Source organism: Crinia signifera, chromosome 5, assembly GCF_055691185.1.
Source record: "Crinia signifera chromosome 5, ASM5569118v1, whole genome shotgun sequence".
Taxonomy (NCBI): Eukaryota; Metazoa; Chordata; class Amphibia; order Anura; family Myobatrachidae; genus Crinia; species Crinia signifera.
Window position 1 is genome coordinate 162,934,402 of NC_139221.1, and position 20,725 is coordinate 162,955,126.

A 20,725-nucleotide genomic window follows, 5' to 3' on the forward strand; every position below is an offset into this window, starting at 1 on the left:
CCCTGTCCGGAGTTCCTGTTAGCCCCCCCCCCCCCACTCCCTACACATAGATTACACTGCCACTGTGGGCAGTCATGTCCTCCGGAGCTCCGGACAGCCGTGCCCCCCCCTCCCTCCATGCAGATTATACTTCCACTGCAGTCATCTTGTCCAAAGCTCCATCAGTTGTGCCCCCACCTCCCTGCCACTGCAGTCACTCATGTCCGAATCCCCGCCAGCCACCCCCCCCCCCACGCAGATTACACTGCCCAGTGACCAGTCGTGTCTGGATTACACTGCTACCTCCCTGCCATCTCTATAGATGATCTTGCTGCCATGCTCCACAGATTCCCCAGAGATGGAGCCGACACAACCATATGGCTTCTACAGAGATCCAGCCTTTGACCCAGGTGCGACTGTGTGAGGGTTGTACTGGGGAAGGGGGGGGGGGGGTGGAGGGAGGAGGAGGAAGGGAATTATGTGTATAATTTTACTACAGTGAGAATTGTCATGTGTTTAAGAGCCACTAGTATGTTTCGGAACCTGAATATGGGTCACTACCACAAGAGTAAGAGTCACTCACATAGTGTATTTGTAATATGGATCAATGTGTGGTACAATGTGAATATGGATCATTACTGGTGTTGTACTGTACTTGTATATTGGTCACTGTGTGGTGCAATGCGAATATGGGTCACTATTGTTGGTGTGACATGAATATGGGTAACTACAGATGGTGTAATGTAAATATGGGTCACTGCATATAGTGTAACGTGAATATGGGTCACTATGGGTGGTGTGAGATGAATATGGGTAACTATGTGTAGTGTGATGTGAATATTGTTAGTATGTGTGGTGTAATATGAAAGTGAGTCACTATGGGTGGTGTGAGATGAATATGGGTCACTATGAGTGGTATGATATGAATATGGGTCACTGCAGGTGGGGTTATGTTTATATGGGTCACTGCGTGTGGTGTAACTTGAATATGGTCACACATGTGGTGTAACGTGAATAAGGGTCACTGTGTGTGGTGTAAAGGGAATATGGGTACTGCGTGTGGTGCAACGTGAATATGCATCACTGCATGGTGTAATGTATATAAAGGTCACAGTGTGGTGCAATGTGAATAGGATTGTTTTCCTCTGTGGCATAATTTGAACAGAGTATACTATTGTGTTCAACTTTGGGTTGCACTGTTCCTCTATAGATTAGTGAGGTAAGACACAAATTTATAGTTTGTAGATGGGCACGAACACTATAACATCAGCCCTGCCTAATAGAAAGTTTGGACACATTGGGGCAGATGTATTAAGCCTTAACAAGAGATAAATGCAAGTGTGATAAGGGCCCTTATTCTGATCGGTGCGGCCCGATCAGAATATGCGGCCGCGACCGTGCAGGCGAATCCCCGCCTTCCATACGGATCGCCACCTGCCGTCCGTACGCGGATATGTGGCGATCCGCATGAAATTGGACGGGGATACGCCTCCTCCATGGTGGGAGCAGCCCCTGCATTCGATGGTCGCCGAACATCGAATGCAGGGCCGCACGCTCCACCAGGTCCCGCAACACAAGACCACACGGACACTTGTCCGTGTGAAATCTTGTATGGGGGCGGGCAGCTGACATCCGGCGATGTCAGATGCCCGCCCCGTACCCACGCGTCACGGCCTCATTACCATGCATACGCCCCGCGTTTGCATGGGAACGCCCATGAAACGCGGGGCGTATGCATAGGGTAATGAGGATAAGTAGCCCCTCACGCCCCTCTACGCCCCCTGTGCGGCGTATAGAGAATCCTTGCGGCGAAATCGCCTGCACATGCGCAGAGTGACCTCTGCACATGCGCAGAGGATAAACATCGGCGGCCCGTACGCAAGCGGGAATATCCGCATCGATCAGAATAAGGGCCGAGAGATAAACGTCCAGCCAATCACCTGCTAACTGCCATGTTACAGGCTGTGTTTGAAAAAAGTCAGCCAGTAGCTGATTGGCTGGACGTTTATCTCGCCTTATCACACTTGAATTTATCTCTTGTTAAGGCTTAATACATCTGCCCCATTTGTTTGAAAAAAGTCAGTAAGGAGCTGATTGCCTGGACGTTTATCTCTCCGTGGGGCAGATGTATTAAGCCTTATCAAGAGATAAATGCAAGGGTGATAAGGAGAGATAAACGACCAGCCAATCATCTTCTTACTGACTTTTTTCAAACACAGCCTGTAACATGGCAGTTATGATGTGATTGGCTGGACGTTTATCTCTCCTTATTACCCTTGGATTTATCTCTTGTTAAGGCTTAATACATCTGCCCCATTATTACTCTATTTGTTGTCTGGCGTTCAGTTAAATGCTCTACACATTGGGGCAGATGTATTAAGCCTTAACAAGAGATAAATGCCAGGGTGATAAACGGGCAGATGTATTATAGCAGCGCTTATCGCGCCGCTATAATACTTCCTGCTTCGCCTCATTAACGAGGCGAAGCAGGAAGGGACATCGGCAACATCTTGTCTGCCGAAGCGGGGGAGCGCTAACTCCCCCCTCCGGCGATGTCCCCTCCTGGAGATAGCGCATCAGTTTACACTGATGCGCTGTCTCCTGTCCCCCGGCCGGCTGCACTGGGCATGCGCGGGATCTCGCTACTCACGCGAGATCCCCAGCGCAGCCCAGAACTAACAGCAGGGACAGCGCTGTCCCTGCTGTTTAGATAGGGCTTCGCCAGCCTGATGCTAGCGAAGCCAAAACCAGCAGCGGGCGGAACGGTCAGCATCGTTCATACATTCGGCCTGCTATCATTTAGATAGCAGCTCTGATATGGACAGGGGCGCATCTCGGCTCCTTCAAACATGGGGGAGAAGCGGTGACGTGCGCTGATACCCCTTCTCCCCCATAACGCCCAGTCATACATCTGCCCCAAAGAGAGATAAACGTCCAGCCAATCAGCTTCTTGAAAAAAGTCAGCAAGTAGCTGATTGGCCGGACGTTTATCTCTCCTTATCACACTTGAATTTATCTCTTGTTAAGGCTTAATACATCTGCCCCATTTGTTTGAAAAAAGAATACTGGTCAGAATACTGATGCCAGCATCCCAATAGCAGTATGGTAAGTATACTTACCTTCCCACTGCCCCCTAACCCTCCTTCCCCACAGCCGAATTCTAACTCTCATACATCCATGCCTAAATGTAACCCTGCGCCCTGCACCCTAACCCCCTCGCCCCTCTAATGCCCCTTTCAGACCACACTTATTACCCAGTATTTTGCCATTTTTTTTACTGTTTCAAAACGGTAATCTGTGCGGTCTGAAAGGTCCAGAGTGAACTTACCTTTTTAAAAAAATGGTATTGCAAAACGGTAAAAAAGCAGGGTCCTACCCGTTTCAGACCCATTTTTTTTTGCAGTCTGAACGGGTCTGAAACGGAATTTAGTACCCAGGCAGCAGTGAAGCACTGAGCTGGTCCCACTCCGTGCATATATAATGCGCGGGGACCCAGCGCAGTGCATATTTAATGAGCGGGTCCCCGCTCATTACATATGCCGGGGGGGGGGGGGGCGGGGATCCGCTCATTAAATATGCACGGGAGCTGTGTCCTGCTCATTATATAGGCACAGAGCGGGGCCTGCTCATTATAAATGCACGGGAGCTGGGTCCCGCTCATTAAGTATGCACAGAGAGGGACCCGCTTATTAAATATGCACGGGAGATGGGTCCCGCTCATTAAATATGCATGGAGCGGGACCTCAGTACTCACTGCTATCTGTCAGAGGGGTGGGGGGTGCACCGAACTATTTCTATAAACTATTTCACCACATCTGTTTTCTATGGGTGAAACGGTTCAATGGTGAAAGGTTCAAAAATTGTGATTAAACAGTAATATACTGTTTACAACATGCGATGTGAAAGGGGTTTAACTAGCTTCGACTCGTTTTAAGAAACTTTGTAAATACCGGGTCTAAGCAGGTTTTGCTATGTGAAAGCAGCATAAGTGCCTAACACCCACCTCAGCCAAACCGCTATTCTTATTCACTGAAATGCTGAAAGGACTGAAGCAACAGACAAAATATATTATTGCAATGTACTATTCATTGAAATTTGCGATTGAACCAGTTAAATGTAAAGGATAACCTACCGGCTCTGCTGTGTGGGCTTCCAGATTTTTCTCAGAATCATTTACTTGGACAGCTGCTTTTGGAGGTGGAGGTGCTTTGCGCTTCTTCATCTCTCTTCCAGCACCAATGCCAGATATATTGCTAAGTGACAGTGATGCACCCAGGGTGACAGAACGTGAATTCACAGTAGGGGAGCTTGGAGCAGTTGAAAAGCCCTGTAAAAAAAAATATATATATATATACTGAGGAAAGTTGAATAAACTGAAAAGTTGATCACAGCTGTGGCGTGCCACGCCTAATTTATTATTCTTCAAAGTCCTGTGAGTGCCACTGACATTCTGGTATATATACTGTGTATATATATATATATATATATATATATATATATATATATATATATATATATATATATATAGCTTACAGGTGAATGAGGCCGGCACTCCGATGGTGACCAAGGGATACTTTCCCCGGTGCCCTCCAAGGTATGAAAATACCAAAATACAAACGTGAGCTGGTAGGGCGGCACTCGAGGGTCCTGGTATGGAAAGAATAAGAGTCCAAACTGTGGGTTCCTTATCGACGTTTCAGTCGGTTAAGACTTTTATCAAGAACAGGATATCCTGTTCTTGATAAAAGTCTTAACCGACTGAAATGTCGATAAGGAACCCACAGTTTGGACTCTTATTCTTTCCATACCAGGACCCTCGAGTGCCGCCCTACCAGCTCACGTTTATATATATATATATATATATATATATATATATATATATTCACCTGTATAGGCCAGCACACCTTATCAGCAGCAGCTGCAGCGTTGCCTTCCCCTGGTTTCCGGCAGGATTCCAGTCTCTACACTGTTATCCCACATGATCAGGGACTGTTGGCTGTCAGGAGACTTGTACATAATAATACTCTATACAAAGGTCCCAATATTGACTTTTTTCTCTTGTTGTTTAAACTGTTTTAACACACAACTATTTTCTGTATAACGGCAAGTTCTTCATACAAACGTCAGGTTGTGCGATGGGGACGAATTTCGCCCCATCGTACGCCAACACGTTTATGCTGCAAATAGAGAATGATCTATTTTTGTCCAACATCGATGTATCTGGCAGGATTGTATTCTATGCCAGGTACATCGATGATCTGTTCTTAATTTGGAGTGGTGGGGCTGATGAATTGGCCGACATCATTCAGAAGCAGAACTCTAGCATCAGCCCAGTAAAGTTGACATATACAGTCGATACTGAAAAAGTTAGCTTTCTTGACGTCCTGATTACAGTAAAAGATGGACATGTCACCACTGGCGTTTTTACCAAACCCACTGATAGAAATGCATTTTTACATGTGACAAGTTTCCATCCTAAAAGCCTAAAATTTGGGCTTCCTTACTCGCAGTTTGTGAGAGCCAAAAGAATTTGCAGTAACGACACATTAGCTGAAGAAGCCATAGATGTGATGCTTAATAAATTTCTGGCTAGGGGGTATAAGCTACCACTGTTATAAGAGGCGAAGGATAAAGTAATGTGCCTTGACAGAGATGAATTACTGAAATATGGCAAAAAACCAGAGGGCCCTAAAAAGTTCCCATGGGTAACACATTATAATACACTGAGCCCTACTATTAGTAGAGTGATTAAGAATCTTTGGCCCATGATTCGATCAGATCCCTCTCTGGGACTTGAGAATGTGAACATTAAGAACTGTTACACTAAGGGTAGAAATATTAGAGATCTCGTCATGAAAACAGATGTGACCAATTTGCACCAAGCTACTAGTGAACAGTTCCTCAGACCCCGAAAGGGATGTTATAGGTGTTTAGACTGCACTGCTTGCCGGTTTATGTCCACAGGTCCTTATTTCTTACACCCAAGATCTGGTAAAAAACTTTTCATACAGCATCGAGTCACTTGCACAACTAAGTTTATCGTCTACATGTTGACATGTCCCTGTTCCCTTAATTACGTGGGTAAAACCGAAAGGACCCTTAGGGAAAGATTAGCAGGACATCGATCAGCCATAAAGGCTGCCTACGAGAAGGGTGGTAGTGACCAGCCCCTTGCTAGACATTTTTTCGAGGCAAAACATAGTGTGGCTTCACTGAAATCGATTATTATTGATCATGTACCCACCTCTTTGAGACGTGGAGATAGAGCTTCCAAATTACTAAAAAGTGAGGCGTGCTGGATTCAACAGCTGAGAACATTGTCTCCCGGTGGGTTGAATGAGGCACATGGACTACACTGCTTTTTATAATAGTGTCTTACAATTGTATATAATTCTTTTCAGTGAGCTCTGTTACTGTTATTTTCTGTTTGATACATATTATCTTTATTTGGTACACTGTATTAGTATAAATGAATTGCGTAAATAATTATCATATAGCTCTATGTGCAGATATGTATTATGTTATATGATATGTGATATGCTCTCTAAACATGTTTCATTCTAGACAGTACAGATTGTTCCTTGTGTACATATGACTGCTTTTGGGCTTGAAATGCTCCTATTTATCATTTATTTTGTAAAGGTAACCTTGGGAACCAGATGCAGGATGGTATTGCGTGACTGACGTATCGCACGCGCGCTGTGTCCAACGGGTGCCGTGGCAACGGGCGCGTGTTGATGAGGTTTGTTCGCGCAACATCCGGCATCAGTGCAACGTTACCGGTGATGTACAGTATGTGACAAGAAAAATACTTATTACACACTAGTTAAAAGCCTGTCAAACTTACAGAATAACATAAATTAACAGTAATGTTTGTGTCGGAAGCGCGGCCAAATGAAGCAACACTTGAATTGCTCTGTCAGGTGCTAACTAGTGAAAATCGGCGCGCAAAACACATGAATTCCTCCCATAGAGGCAGAGGAACTTTTGCTGAGGAGGCCCTTGTACAGACTCTGCCTCGTCCCCCTTATCTATGCTGTAGACTCTGGACACTAGAAGACCCTAGCGCTGTTCCGGGGACTACTGAACAGATCTCCGGGAAAATGGCACTGCTGACATTTTACCAGGGATTTTCTTACTGTGCATGTGAGAAACGACAGGAAAGATCATTTGCCAAAAATTTACTTATCGTGTAGATTGACTTTCCTCATATATATATATATATATATATATATATATATATATATATACCTGGATCTCAAAAACAGCATTTTATTGGCGCTCCACTCTCTTTATACAAAATAAATCTGGAAAGCTAATTTGGGCAAAAAACATCTTTCCTTTATACAGGATGACAGCGGGACGGCTGAAAGACAACTCCGTCTCCGTATGGAGTTGTCAGCCGGCACTGGTGGGGGCGGTGGGCGTGACCACGTGCGTCCTAACACGTGTTTCGCGTGAAGCTTGGTCACAGGGGTGTGTGCGGATGGGAGGGTTAGGAGGTGGTATTAATTGTATGAGTATCCAATGGAAAAGGTAGAGGCGGGTAGTCAGCCTGACGTTTGCGTGACTGCGTGCAGTCATGATGACTGATGGGATGGCTGCGTAGAAGCAAAACAGACCAATGGGACGGAGGTGCCTTGAGAGAAAAAGGACGCCTGCGGGTTGGCATGGAGACCAGCAGTGTAGTTAATTTTTCAAGCACCCAGGGCATCTATTCCTTCATCCCTCCCCTTTTCATTTTAGAGGAGCTGTCGCATGATCCTCTGACTCTCATCAAATCATCCGATGCTAGCATGATATTTGACAGCAGAGATGAGGGTCCTGTTTGTTAGCACCTCCTACCACTAAACTATCCATCTTTCGTGGCTCTCTCATCCACCCAGCCAGCACAAGCACTCCTGCAATGCTATTTGAGTAACAGGTCTGCCTTGATCTGAACGGTTTGGACAGCAGAAGCTCACCTTGGCTCACCTTCCAAATTGACATCGGAAGTAACCAGCAAGGGCTATACAGCCATACTTCACTGGACCGCCTGTAATCCATCCGAACACAGAAGCTAAGCAGTGAGAGGCTGGATAAGTACCTATATGGGGGACCTATAGGGAATATCCAGTGCTGTATTCATCCACTGGGGCAGTACGCCTGTTAATACTGCTGAGGTGCGGCCACAACAATCTTATACCCCTTCCTTCTCTTTTCCTCTCATGCCCCAACTGTCCATACCCATCTTTGCCGACACTGGGGTGGACAACTTAGTGGTGGTGCGCAGTGACCTGTGTCTTGTCCGATTGCCGATACCGTATATTATATATAAAAATTGGTACTAGGCAACATTTTATCTAAACATTTTCGCTCTTGTTGAATTATTATTGTTTGATATTATCACAAAAAAGTGGTCGGGAGTCCATCACGCATGGTGCCCCCCAACAATCACATAAACGGTGTGTGGATATTGTTATATGAACCTATTTTACTATTCAAGCTTTCAATTAAAAGTTAAGTTTTATTGCTATTTCCATTTGTACATCCATCTAATTGTTTATTATATTAAGTGTGCCCCAAAAACCTTGTTGGTTCTTCTTTAGTCTTCTTCTATAGGCTACCTCCATTCTCAGGGTTGGGGAAGGAGGCAGCACTAAGGTCCCATTCACTTCTATGGAGGAGGCAGCAGCGTCACCTTAGTGCTACCTATTCCCCGACTATGACCGTATTTTTTTTAGATTCCAGTGCTTAGTAAAGCCTAGAGAAGATGTATAAAGTAAGTCACTCTACACATAAATTGGAAACTAGGGGTGTGTCACTTTTCGTGTTTCATGTTTTGGGTCTGTATCTCTGGCTGTGTTTTGGGTCTGTATCTGTTCCAAAACACTTTTCATGGTTCCTGTTTTTTGGATCTGGATGAAAAAAAACCACATAAAAAACGCTAAAATCACAGAATTTGTGGGTTTTATTTTTGCTCCTACTCTATTATTAACCTCAATAACATTTCCACTCATTTCCAGTCTATCCTGAATACCTCACAATGTTGTTTTTAGGCCAAAATGTTGCACCGAGGTAGCTGGATGACTATGCTAAGTGACAGAAGTGGGTGACACAAACACATGGCCCATCTAGGAGTGGCACTGCAGCGGTAGACAGGATGGAAGTTTGAAAAACTAGACCCCAAAGAGCACATAATGCCAAAAAAGGGGTGCAAGATGGAATTGTCCTTGGGCATACTCAAACACCCTTATGTTGCGTAAGTAGGACATGCACACTGTCTTTAACAAACCAATAATTTCAGCGTCAGGGTCTGCCAGGATGAGATATTCAGAAAGTGAAAGATTTGGTAAGAAAAAAAAAACTGTTTGATTTTTTTCAAGGCGATGGCAGGGCAAGTTCAGGAGGTTTTGATGATGCTCCAGTCTTCAGCAGGCAGTGTCAGAATGGTGAAAGTGTCCCACAATTTTGCATGCCACCGAAAACATCTCCTGCATGCCCCGTTCACATTTTAGGAAATGCTGCACCACCAAATTTATTGTGTGGGCAAAACATGACACATATTGGAATTTGCCCATATGTAATGCCTGCACAGTGTTACTGGCATTGTCTGATACCACAAATCCCCTGTAGGGTCTAAATGGGGTAAGCCAATGTGCGATTATTTCCTTCAGTTTCTCTAAGGTTGTGCCTCTTAGTGAAACCAGTGATACACAGCATAGTCTGCCTTGGAAGGAGCTGGTGTTTTGGTGATGCTGCTGCTGTTGCTGCAGAAGGCAATGCATCTACCCAGTGGGCTGTCACAGTCATATAGTCCTTAGTTTGCCCTGTACTACTTGTTAACATGTCTGTGGTTAAGTGGACAGTGGGTACAACTGCATTATTCAGGACACTGAGGACACTTTTTTGGACATCTCTGTACATCCAGGGTATCGCCTGCCTAGTGAAGTGGAATCTAGAAGGGATTTATTACCAGGACACAATACCTCCATCAATCGTCTAAATGCCACTCCACTAATGTCAGATAACGGACGTACGACTAACATGATCATAGGTGTCAAGGCCTCAGTTATCCGCTTAGCCATAGGATGACTGCTGTCATACTTCGTCCTCATCGCAAATTACTTTTGGATGGTCAATTGCATTGTGAAAGAATAGTGGTGTTCCGACTTCCCTCTGGGATGATGAACCACCCACAGCAGCAACAGCAGCAGTGGCAGCAGTAGGCATAGCAATGTAGGATCCTCTGGAGGAATACTGGATGGAAGAGGAGTCAGTCATGCCTGTGACATGGCCTGCAGGACTACCTCCTATGATCCGTACTGAGAAGGAAATTGACAAGGAGTGACTTGCTGGTGTGGTTGTCAGGTGCTTGGATACAAGGTGTCACTGGACTGCTTACGGTCATAGCCTTCATTTCTGAACTAAACAGTTACTTATGAATGAGTTTCAGGTGATGCATAAGGGAAGATGACCCTAGGTGGCCGACATCCTTACCCCTGCTTATTGCAGCTTTATATAAGCTACATATGGCTACAAATGTTGTCCGGATTTAGATAAAAATTATGCCAGACCATTTTTTGGTCTTCTGCTCAAGCATGGCGATGGGCTTATTCATCCCATGGACAATAACTGTCTTGCCCCCGATGCCTCATTTAAGCAAACCACATCAACATCAGCAGCATCCTCCTCGTTAACTTCTTTCTCAGTACCAGCTACATCAATATCTTGTTCCAGGTGCACTGTGGGTACTCCTTCCAACATATGCAGAGGGTGTGCAAATGGTGGAAGAAGCCACCTCTTCCTGTACAGTGATGGGAAGGTCAGGCATCACAACCACCCTTGGGGATTTGTGGAACTTGTTTTTAGAAGGTACAGTTGTTTGCTGTGTTTTTGATGACAGCTTAACTCTCTTAAATTTTCTCACGAAGGGAGGAGGAGGGTGTAGATCGTCGTGTGAAGCTGAACCACTAGTCATGAAAATAGGCCCTTGCGGTTCTCTAAGCAGTTCCTTGTCACTCTGTTTTTTAAATGGCATATTGGCAAGCTTTCTTTTCTCCTCAAATGATTTACATTTATTTTTTTTCTTCCTGTTACTGAACTTTTTAGATTTTACATGACCTCTACGATGACATTGGGCATCGGTTTTGGCAGACGACATTGATGGCTTTTTATCGTCTATGTCATGACTAGTGGCAGCAGTTTCAGTGCTAAGAGGATGTGATTCTTGTTATTTCTCTATTTTATCCAAATATTGGTTCTCCATTCTGGAGTATCACTGGACTGGAATTATACAGCTGTATCACTAGACTGGAATTATGCAGCAGTATCTCTAAACTGGAATTATGCAGCTGTATCACTGGACTTTAATGTCAGTATCAGTGGAATGGAATTATGCAGCAGTATCACTGAACTGTTATTATGCAGCTGTATCACTGAACTGGAATTATGCAGCAGTATCAGTGGATTGGAATTATACAGCAGTATCACTGGACTTTAACGGCAGTATCACTAGACTTTAACGACAATACCAATGGACTTTATCGGCAGTACTACTGAACTGAATGTATGCAGCAGCAGTATCACTGGACTGGAATTACAGCTGTATCATTGGACTGGACCTATACATAGTTACATAGTTACATAGTAGATGAGGCCATATCCATAACCATATCCAGCCCAAGGCCCCTTGAGCCGGCCCTGGTTTCCCAAATATGAAGGGGGGTTGTTGGGATCCCTCTGTATTTAGAGAAACCGGCACTGGGCTCTTGGACCGGTCCTGGTTCCAAAAATATGGAGGACAAGAATAATTATTTATAGCAATTGAACTGTTTCAGCATTACTGTATAATTCAATGGTGCCCAAATTTTCTTCAATCAGGACGCCCTAGATTTTCAGCATATATTTCACGGCACCCCTAGGATAAAGGTTTTTTATTGATTCATTTGTAAAAAAAAAAAATATTAACTTAAGTAAATTGTGCCTATCTGTCATCCTTAGGGTCAATTACATAGTAACATAGGGTACTTGTTTCCTAGCACGGCGCCCACGATTTTCAATCGTATGGCATCTTATGCATTGTATCACATCGCGGTACGCGTCCTCCGACCTTTTCATACCCCACTATCCACGTCGGCGTTGAGTTGATTTTAGATAGTAAGGCGAGCGCAGCAAGCCACCGAGCCCAAAGCGTGGCAAGCGCAGCGAGCCCCGTGAGAGGACGCGTATTACTTTACATGTATTCCGCGTCCCCTCGGGGGGTGCTCGATGTGCTCACCACGCCTCGGGCTCGGTGGCTCGCTGCGCTACCTACACTATCTAAAATCAAATCCACGCCGAAATGGATAGTGGAGGCATGAAAAGGTCGGAGGACGCTTACCGCTGCGCTCGCCATTCTTCGGGTTGGCATTGATACTGGGGGTCGCGTGGGGGTGCTTTTAACATTGTAAGCACCCATTACGGGGCTTATACAATTAATAATCTTATAGGGGGGCCATTTAACATTGAAAACACCCATTAGGGTGCTTATAAAATGTAAAATTGTATACCATTGTATATGGCATACAATGGCATATAATGCGATGGTATACGATTTTAAATTGTATAACATCGGGTGCCATCGCGTCACATCGCATCGCATACCATTAAAAGGCTTATGGTATACGATGCGATGGGCGCTGTGCTAGGAAACAAGTACCTAACATAGTAATTAAGGCTAACTTGTAACTATCTAATTTGTAACTACAGCCTTGAGTAAGTCATATCTATAGGATTCCCTTAGTGGCCAAAAATGTATCCAGTTTTGATTTAAATTCATTAACAGTAGTTGCTGTAATCACCCCCACCGGCAAGGAGTTCCAGAATTTTACTGCTCTAATGGTGAAGAATCCTCTTCTTAATTCAGTACAGACTTTTTTTTCCTTGAGCCTCAGTACATGCCTGCATGTCCTAAGTATAGACCTGTAAGTGAACAAATCATCTCCCAGTTCCATATGATTCTCAGTGGTAGATTTATTAAGCTTGGTGAAGTGATAAAGTGTCTGGTTTTTATCACCGGCCAATCAGCTCCTACCTGCCATTTTTCAAACCAAGCCTGTAACTTCAACTTTATCACTTCACCGAGCTTAATAAATCTGCCCCTCAATCCTGTATTTGTACATACTAATCATATCACCTCTACACAATCTATAGATCCATGTGGTTGTGTGGATCTATAAATTGTAAGCTTGCAAGCAGGGCCCTCCTACCTCTTTGTCGGTTTGTTTCTACCACTGTTGCTTTCAATTGTAAAGCGCAATGGAATATGCTACACTAGAAACTGTAAATAACTGTAAATAAATCTGTCCACGTGTTTTATAAATGGCAGAAACTAATACTAGTTTAACTATCCATTTGACCATAAATTATTTTATTTGGTCTTAGACCACAATCCTGAGGCATCTCTGAAAGAATCTCACAGCACCCTAGTGTGCCTAGGCACACAGTTTGGGAACCACTACTGTAACTTAAAATATGAGGTTTAACTTCTGTAACATGTAACTGCATAATGCCAATATGGTTATAATGCTTTTAATAACATTTAAATAACATTAATACCATATCAGCATTCTCATTACACTGTCAAAATTCTGACTGTCATAAATCATACCAAACCCCTAATTTAAGGTTTCTTGATATAGTAAGTATATCCCATAAAGTTATACAGTAAGTACTGTATATATTATTTGTATTGCTGCTTTACATTTGTATGCCCTATCACAATATTTAGCATAATACATAAAGGGACTGCTCAGGACAAAGCAATGGAACGATGTGAGACGTTATATAGAACTAGTTAAAAAGTCTGTCAAAATGAGGGCTTGCGCAATGTACTTTCAGTTTGAACTGTGGCAGTTTTTACTTTAACTTTTGAGCGGTGACAGTTTTTAGCCCAAAAATTCTCCACCCAGTCCATATCCGCTACTACCTCTAATATCTGTCTTCACAGCTCCCTCTCTTCATATCAAGCAAGACTGAAACAGAGCAGTGTCCCCGCAAATATCGCTTTCACTTTCTGTTATGACATATTTTAGTACACAAAAGAGTAATTTGGTCCGTCGAGTGGCCTCTAGTGTTCAGTGGCGGTTATTTACCTCATAGAGGTGAGGAGTAGTTAGCACGGGCCAACATATTGTATTGGAGGTACACACCATAACAAGGTAAGGAATGATGGACCATTTCCATCCATCCTTAAACTGCACTGGGATCTCGCAAGTGATATCTTCTGATAAGCCACGCAGCAGGGCCAGCTGGAAGGTGTTGCATGCGACCTACAGAATGCCCATTTGGGCATATGCACTGCCCAATTTGCACAATATGTCATTCTGTTTCAGCCAAAAACAGCATAATATGCAGATCATCGAAACTGTTTGCAGGATAGAGAAGATGGCCTGCTCTTCCAGACGTCCAGGAGAACTCCCTAGAATTCATCCAGTACTTGGAGAATACAGTCAACTGGTTGCATCATGATAAATGGGGTCAAGGTTTCCTACCAATCTAGTTAGCACTAGGATTTATTTCCTTGTACAATGTACATAACAATGTATGGTTGACGGGGCACATGAAACATTTATTCATTAGCAGTATATGCAGTGGCACAGCAATAGTCCCCACAGACCCTGCAGTGGCTTGAAGGCTCTGGGTTGCTTGTGGAGTCATGCCGGGCCTATTGCTACACCCCTGCCAGGACCTGCAGGTACTGTACTTGTCTATGGTCCCATCACACCTGCCCCAATTAAGAATGTCCCTCTCAATATGGCCACACCTCAGAGGAGACACTTATTTAGGAATGCCAGCAGGAATGCCAGCAGGAATGCCAGCAGGAATGCCAGACCCAACAGCAGCCAGAGGGAGGGGAATCACCCTGCAATGAGCAAAACATGGAGAAGACCTGCGGTGGAAGCCAGGAGGATCCCCTGACAATGAGCAGGTGTAATGGTTAGCATTACTGCCTCACAGTACTGAGGTTGTGGGTTGGATTCCCACCATGGGTCTAACTGTGTGGAGTTTGCTTTTCTCCCATTCTTTGCGTGGGTTTCCTCCAGGTGCTCCTGTTTCCTTGTACATGTGGTAGGGAATATAGATTGTATATTCGTACAGTTTCTTATATAGCACATACATATTCCGCAGCACTTTACAGAGAATATTTGAACATTCCCATAAGTCCCTGCTCCAGTGGAGCTTACAATCTATATTCCCTACAACATATACACGCACACAAACATTCTAGGGTTAATTTTGTTGGGAGCTAATTAGCCTACCAGTATGTTTTTGGTTTGTGGGAGGAAACCAGAGTACCCGGAGGAAGCCCACGTAAGTACAGGGAGAATATACAAACACCACACAGGGCCATGGTGGGAATCAAACCCATGACCTCAGTGCTGTGAGGCAGTAATGCTAACCATTATACCATCCATACTTTTGAAGAAAAGGTCCATACTGTGGCTACCTTGCTGCTTGTCCTATACATACTGAAGAATTGAAATACAGATCAACTATTAGAAAATGCACACAGTGTTTTGTACTTATATTATTATCATAGTGCATGTCTAATTTACAGGGTGGACAGTGCAGACAATGTACGATTGCATTACTAGCCAAGATGTGTTCCTAGCTCATTGTTTACTTAGGCACAAACAGAATCTCCCAGAGCCAAAAGATATTGTACACTACGCAAATTGCTGAAGAGATCTCTCCTGGAACAGACAGTGGGAAGATAAATGTTCCTTATCTACTTCCAGAAGTAATGTTGCAAGAGAAATACATATTCTAGGACATTGCATTATTCAGCCTTTATTGGTGCTGATACGGTACCATTAAACAATGATTGGGGTTACTATGACGGCTACTGTTGCATTATATCATAATATTGTTTATGATGAACGATATGCACAATGTATTTCACAATCTTATAAACTTTTGAATCATGTACAGTATGTGACCACCATGAAGTAGAAATGTGCTGCCCCAATGATAAATGTATTTATCCAAAGAAATCCTTACACAATACAGAACTTGTATAAGTTGCTAGCAGCAGCTTATCATATGCGATCCTTAAGAAATGCAAGTGCAGAGATTTATACTACCATGTCTGCATTCGCGATCATATCGAACTGTGTATCCAGTCGTGACCCCCTGTGAGGAGGCAGCAGCAGCAGCAACAGTAAGGTTAGCATCTCCTCAAAGGAGATTGGAAGGTCTGCTGTGCCACACATAAAATGCTAACTCATGGTCCTGACAAGGGCCAGATTAACAATCACCAGACAAACACACCAGCTTGCCACATGGCAATTACATTTGTATTTTTATTTTCCACACAAAATAATGCATTTTTTGTACTTTCATATATTTACATTGGGCTTTATAGTACATGCCTGGTCAACCCACGGCTCTCCAACTGTTCTGAAACTACAAGTCCCATCATGCCTTGCTACAGTTTTGCTATGGCAAGACATGCTGGGATCAGGGCCGGAGCCACCACTAGGCAGCCATAGGCATTTGCCTAGGGCGCCGGCCACTGGGGGGCGGCACCAGGGGCGGATTTAGGAGTGAGTGCTCCCGTAGGCACAACAATAATGTCCGCCCCCCCCCTGCCTAAGTGTATTATTTGTATTTATTATTTACAAGCCCTCATTTGAGAGAATAGAATAAGTAGGACAGATTACAGGGACAGTATCTGCATTCCCTATCCATGTACACTCTATACAAGATGGAATATGGAACAGTACAGTGGATATTGTGCAGTTACTGGTACATTTCAGGCTGGCAGCACCAACAGAAGCATCCAAGTGCCGCCCCCAAACATGTGCCGCCCCTAGGCACGTGCCTCACGTGCCTAATGGGAAATTCGGCACTGGGCGGCACTTGGGAGCCCCCCTCATGGAGCAAGTTGAGAAGTAGTGCCGCAGTGGCGCCCACACCATCCCCACCCCCCGTGGAGCCGGGTGAGCACAGCGGCGTCCGCACCATCCCCAAACCCCCATGGAGTCTGGTGAGTTAGCAACACCTGCACCATCCCCACACCCCGCCCCTCGTGGAGGGACTTGGCAGCGGCGGCCGCATCCCCTTCCTCGGCTGTAAACTCTCCTTCTTGTGGAGCGTGTGTGTTGGGGAGAGGTGGAGTAACCCGCCGCAACTCTCCTCCTCCCCCCCCTGTTGTGGAGCGACTCAGCGACCACATCAACCCCCCCAGGTGAGCGGCGGGAGGCGGCGGGGAGCTCCCCCCTGCCTGGGGCGCTTCCATACCTGGCACCGGCCCTGGCTGGGATGTGTAGTTGCAACAGCTGGAGAGCCACAGGTTGGCCAGACCTGTTATAGTGTATGGGTTTTGCATGCCTAAATGGCATTGGCCTCATTTGCTCCACTTCTCATAAGAGGACCTTAAACATTTTCAGCTCCAGATCCTTAATCTGGACCTGTCTTGAAGCAGGAGCGCTATAAGCCATTTATGGGCTAATGCTCCTGTATCAGTGCTGCATACACTTTACAATCTGTTCACCCGATATACCAAGAACAGGCAATATGTATATAGGTGTGTACCCAGCTTTATTGGGACTTGTCTGCAAGCACCCACAAACCAAAGATGTTATTGGTGGACAGTGGATCATTTTATATTCCAATTTGGGAAGTCTTTAACTACATCATCTTCAGTTACATGCTAGTATGGTTGTCAACAGGAGGCTTGGCTTGTAAATAGCCATTTTGTCAAGATATTAAAATCATAGTTGCCTACCCTCCTGCATTCTGCAGGAGACTCCCTGATATAGCAGCAATTTCCCTCTCTCCCTCATTAGTCTAGCAATCTCCCTCATTTCACCTAGCCCACATTACACTGTTACATTTTTTGGGGAAAAGGAATGTGAGACAGATACATTTACACTGAATCATCAGCGCCATTTCCCAGCACTTTACCAAGTATAGTATCTCTTACTAACTGCTTTGGGGCTCATCTACATTTGGATATAAGTAATTTAAAAAAAATCCTCTCCGATGTAGTAGTACACACCCACGCTTCTAGGTGCCACATTCAAAATCCTTAGGGTCAATTACATAGTAACATAGGGTACTTGTTTCCTAGCACGGCGCCCACGATTTTCAATCGTATGGCCTCTTATGCATTGTATCGCATCGCATGCCATATAGCTGCATGCGATGCGATGCAATTTTGGCCCTCCTATACAATTTTTAGTTGTATAAGCACCCTAATGGGTGCTTACAATGTTAAATGCACCCCCATGCCACCCCCACAATGAACGCCAACCCGAAGCGAGGTGAACGCAGTGAGCCTGCGAGGGGCGGCGGTACGCGTCCTCCGACCTTTTCATACCCCCACTATCCACATCGTGTATGGACACCTTAACACTGACTTATCAGGTATCAGGTCTATAGATGCGATTGTTGCCTCCACCAGAACATTTAATTTGCTATGGTTATAGACCAGAAGCTGGCTTGGACCATGAACTAATTTGCATGGCTAGCACTTCCTCAAATACTAGTATTCATATATACTGTTAACAGCAATATTACAGTGAAATAATTTTATGAATCTGCAGTCCAAAGCAGAAATGGATCATAACCGGTGGGGATATTTATAATAAATTAATAATACATTGACTTGAACAATTAAGGTCCAAAATAATACTTGTGTAATTAACAACACTAATTAGTGGCACAATGTCTTCTACACCAGGCATTGCCCACCTCGGTCCTCAAGGCACCTAAGGGGAAAATGTACTAAAGCTTATAAAAATGAAAAGAGGTGGTGTTGCCCATAGCAAACAATCAGCAACCAATCAGATTCTGACTATCATTTCTATATTCTGTCCTAGAAATTGATAGACAACATCTTTTCATTTTTAGAAGCTTTATTTAATGTATCAGTAGCAGTCCATGTTTTACTGATAACCATGCTTGACCACAGGTAACTTAATTAGTATCTCAGTTAGTTTTATTTAAGCATCTGTGCTGAAGCCTGGATAACACTAAAACCTGCACTGTTAGTGTGCCTTGAGGACCGAAGTTGGGAATGCCTGCAGGGCCGCCAACAGGGGGGTGCCGTGGGTGCAGCTGTCCCGGGCCCCGAGAGGGAAGGGCCCGTGGCCCAATACTACACATTCTGCCCACTGCATATCCCCCTCCCTCCATGTGCTTCTTGCACTAAGTGCAAAGCAGGATTACTGGGGATGAGTACCCCAGGCACCCTCTCCCCACCACAGATCGGATGTATTACCGATCCGCTATGCAGTGCTGCGCACATGAAAGCTGCCGGCGCCAGAGTGCAGGACTTGGGATGCCGAGCGACGGTAGCCCAATCAGACAGTGCATCTGCAGCCTGCGGCTCAGCTATTGGCTGCGCGCTGAGTTTGACTGCAGTGGACAAAGAAGCAGGATCCCTGAGGTGGCTGAGGCTCCTTGTCAAGACTGGTGTTGTGCTCAGTGGAGCACGAAACAGCACAAATGTAATCACTGTGCTTTACCGAGTGACACAGCCTGTCTTCACAAGCAGTTCATGAAAGGTAAAACAGGCTGTGTTTAAACTTTTTTTGTTGTAACAATTATTTATAGTCTATATACAGTCTATAACTGTGGAGGGAGATATATATATATATATATATATATATATATAGGGAGGGGGGGGGGGGCTGGACTGGAAATCTGTCCTGGACCCCACAATCCCTAGTGGCAGCCCTGAATGCCTGCTCTACAGTTTGGCAGCTCCTCTTATTACAGGTCGAGTATCCCGTATCCGAATATCCGTTATCCGAATTATTCCGAAAACCAGACATTCCAGAAAGTGAAATTTTTTTTTTTTTTTTTGCTAAAAACTCACTGGGGACATTTGTAACAGAATCACTGGGGACATGATATGTAAATGGCACAATATATGTGCAAGACAATGATTGCTTGGCATTCAAATTCAGTGCTGAGATAGTACACACATTTTGTTTCATGTTTTGAAACCTTGTTTTTTGAACAAATAAAATATATTTGTGTGTATTTTATGTGGTAATAAAATATATTTGTGTGTATATTATGTGTTTATACAGCATAAATGCAAGATACTTCAAAATACATCATTGAAATATTAAAATATTCCGAAATACGGAATAATCCGTTATCCAAAATTCTGCTGGTCCCGAGCATTTTGCATAAGGGATACTCAACCTGTAATAATAAGGCTCCTTCAACTCTCAAGCATTGCCGACGTCCTTCCTTTTATATAATCTCTTGCTGGTGCTACTGCTCAATTCAATACCTCAGTCTCAGACATACGCCAGATGTACCAAGCTTCAAAAAGGGATAAAATGGAGAGTGATAAACAGATAGCCAATCGGCTCCTAACTTCCATGTTACGGGCCAGGTTTGAAAAATTACAGATTGTAGCTGATTGGCTGGTTGTTTATCACTATCCACTTTATCACTTTTTGAAGCCTGATACATCTGTCCCAAGGCATGTAGGGCTTATACTATTTTTGAATAAATTGATATATTTGAGTGTAATTCTGTAATATGCCTGATTTGTCATTTACATAAAATCCAGAAACATTTCATAACGATATATTTTTTACTTTCTCAGAATATTTTTAAAATTAGCATCATTTTTTTAAAATTTCCATCTAAAATGAAACACGATAAAAAAAAAGTGATTTAAGGTTGGCAATGCCATTACTGCTGTATCCCATTAGTGGCATTATGTACAGTAACTGCATGCGTCACAGCAGGAAAG

The 20,725-nt window shown here is 44.1% G+C and overlaps 1 protein-coding gene and 1 pseudogene across 5 annotated transcripts in view; one reads left to right on the forward strand and one right to left on the reverse strand.

The window, feature by feature from the left end:
- Window positions 1–20,725, reverse strand: part of COBL (cordon-bleu WH2 repeat protein) — a 482,604-nt gene that overhangs the window by 227,091 nt on the left and 234,788 nt on the right. For all 5 annotated transcript variants that reach the window (XM_083188208.1, XM_083188209.1, XM_083188207.1 and 2 more), the window contains one exon: window positions 4,112–4,306. In XM_083188208.1, the coding sequence (XP_083044334.1) occupies window positions 4,112–4,306 (195 nt within the window). The remainder of the gene's footprint in view (window positions 1–4,111; window positions 4,307–20,725) is intronic.
- On the forward strand, window positions 7,988–8,106 carry LOC146006012 (5S ribosomal RNA; annotated as a pseudogene).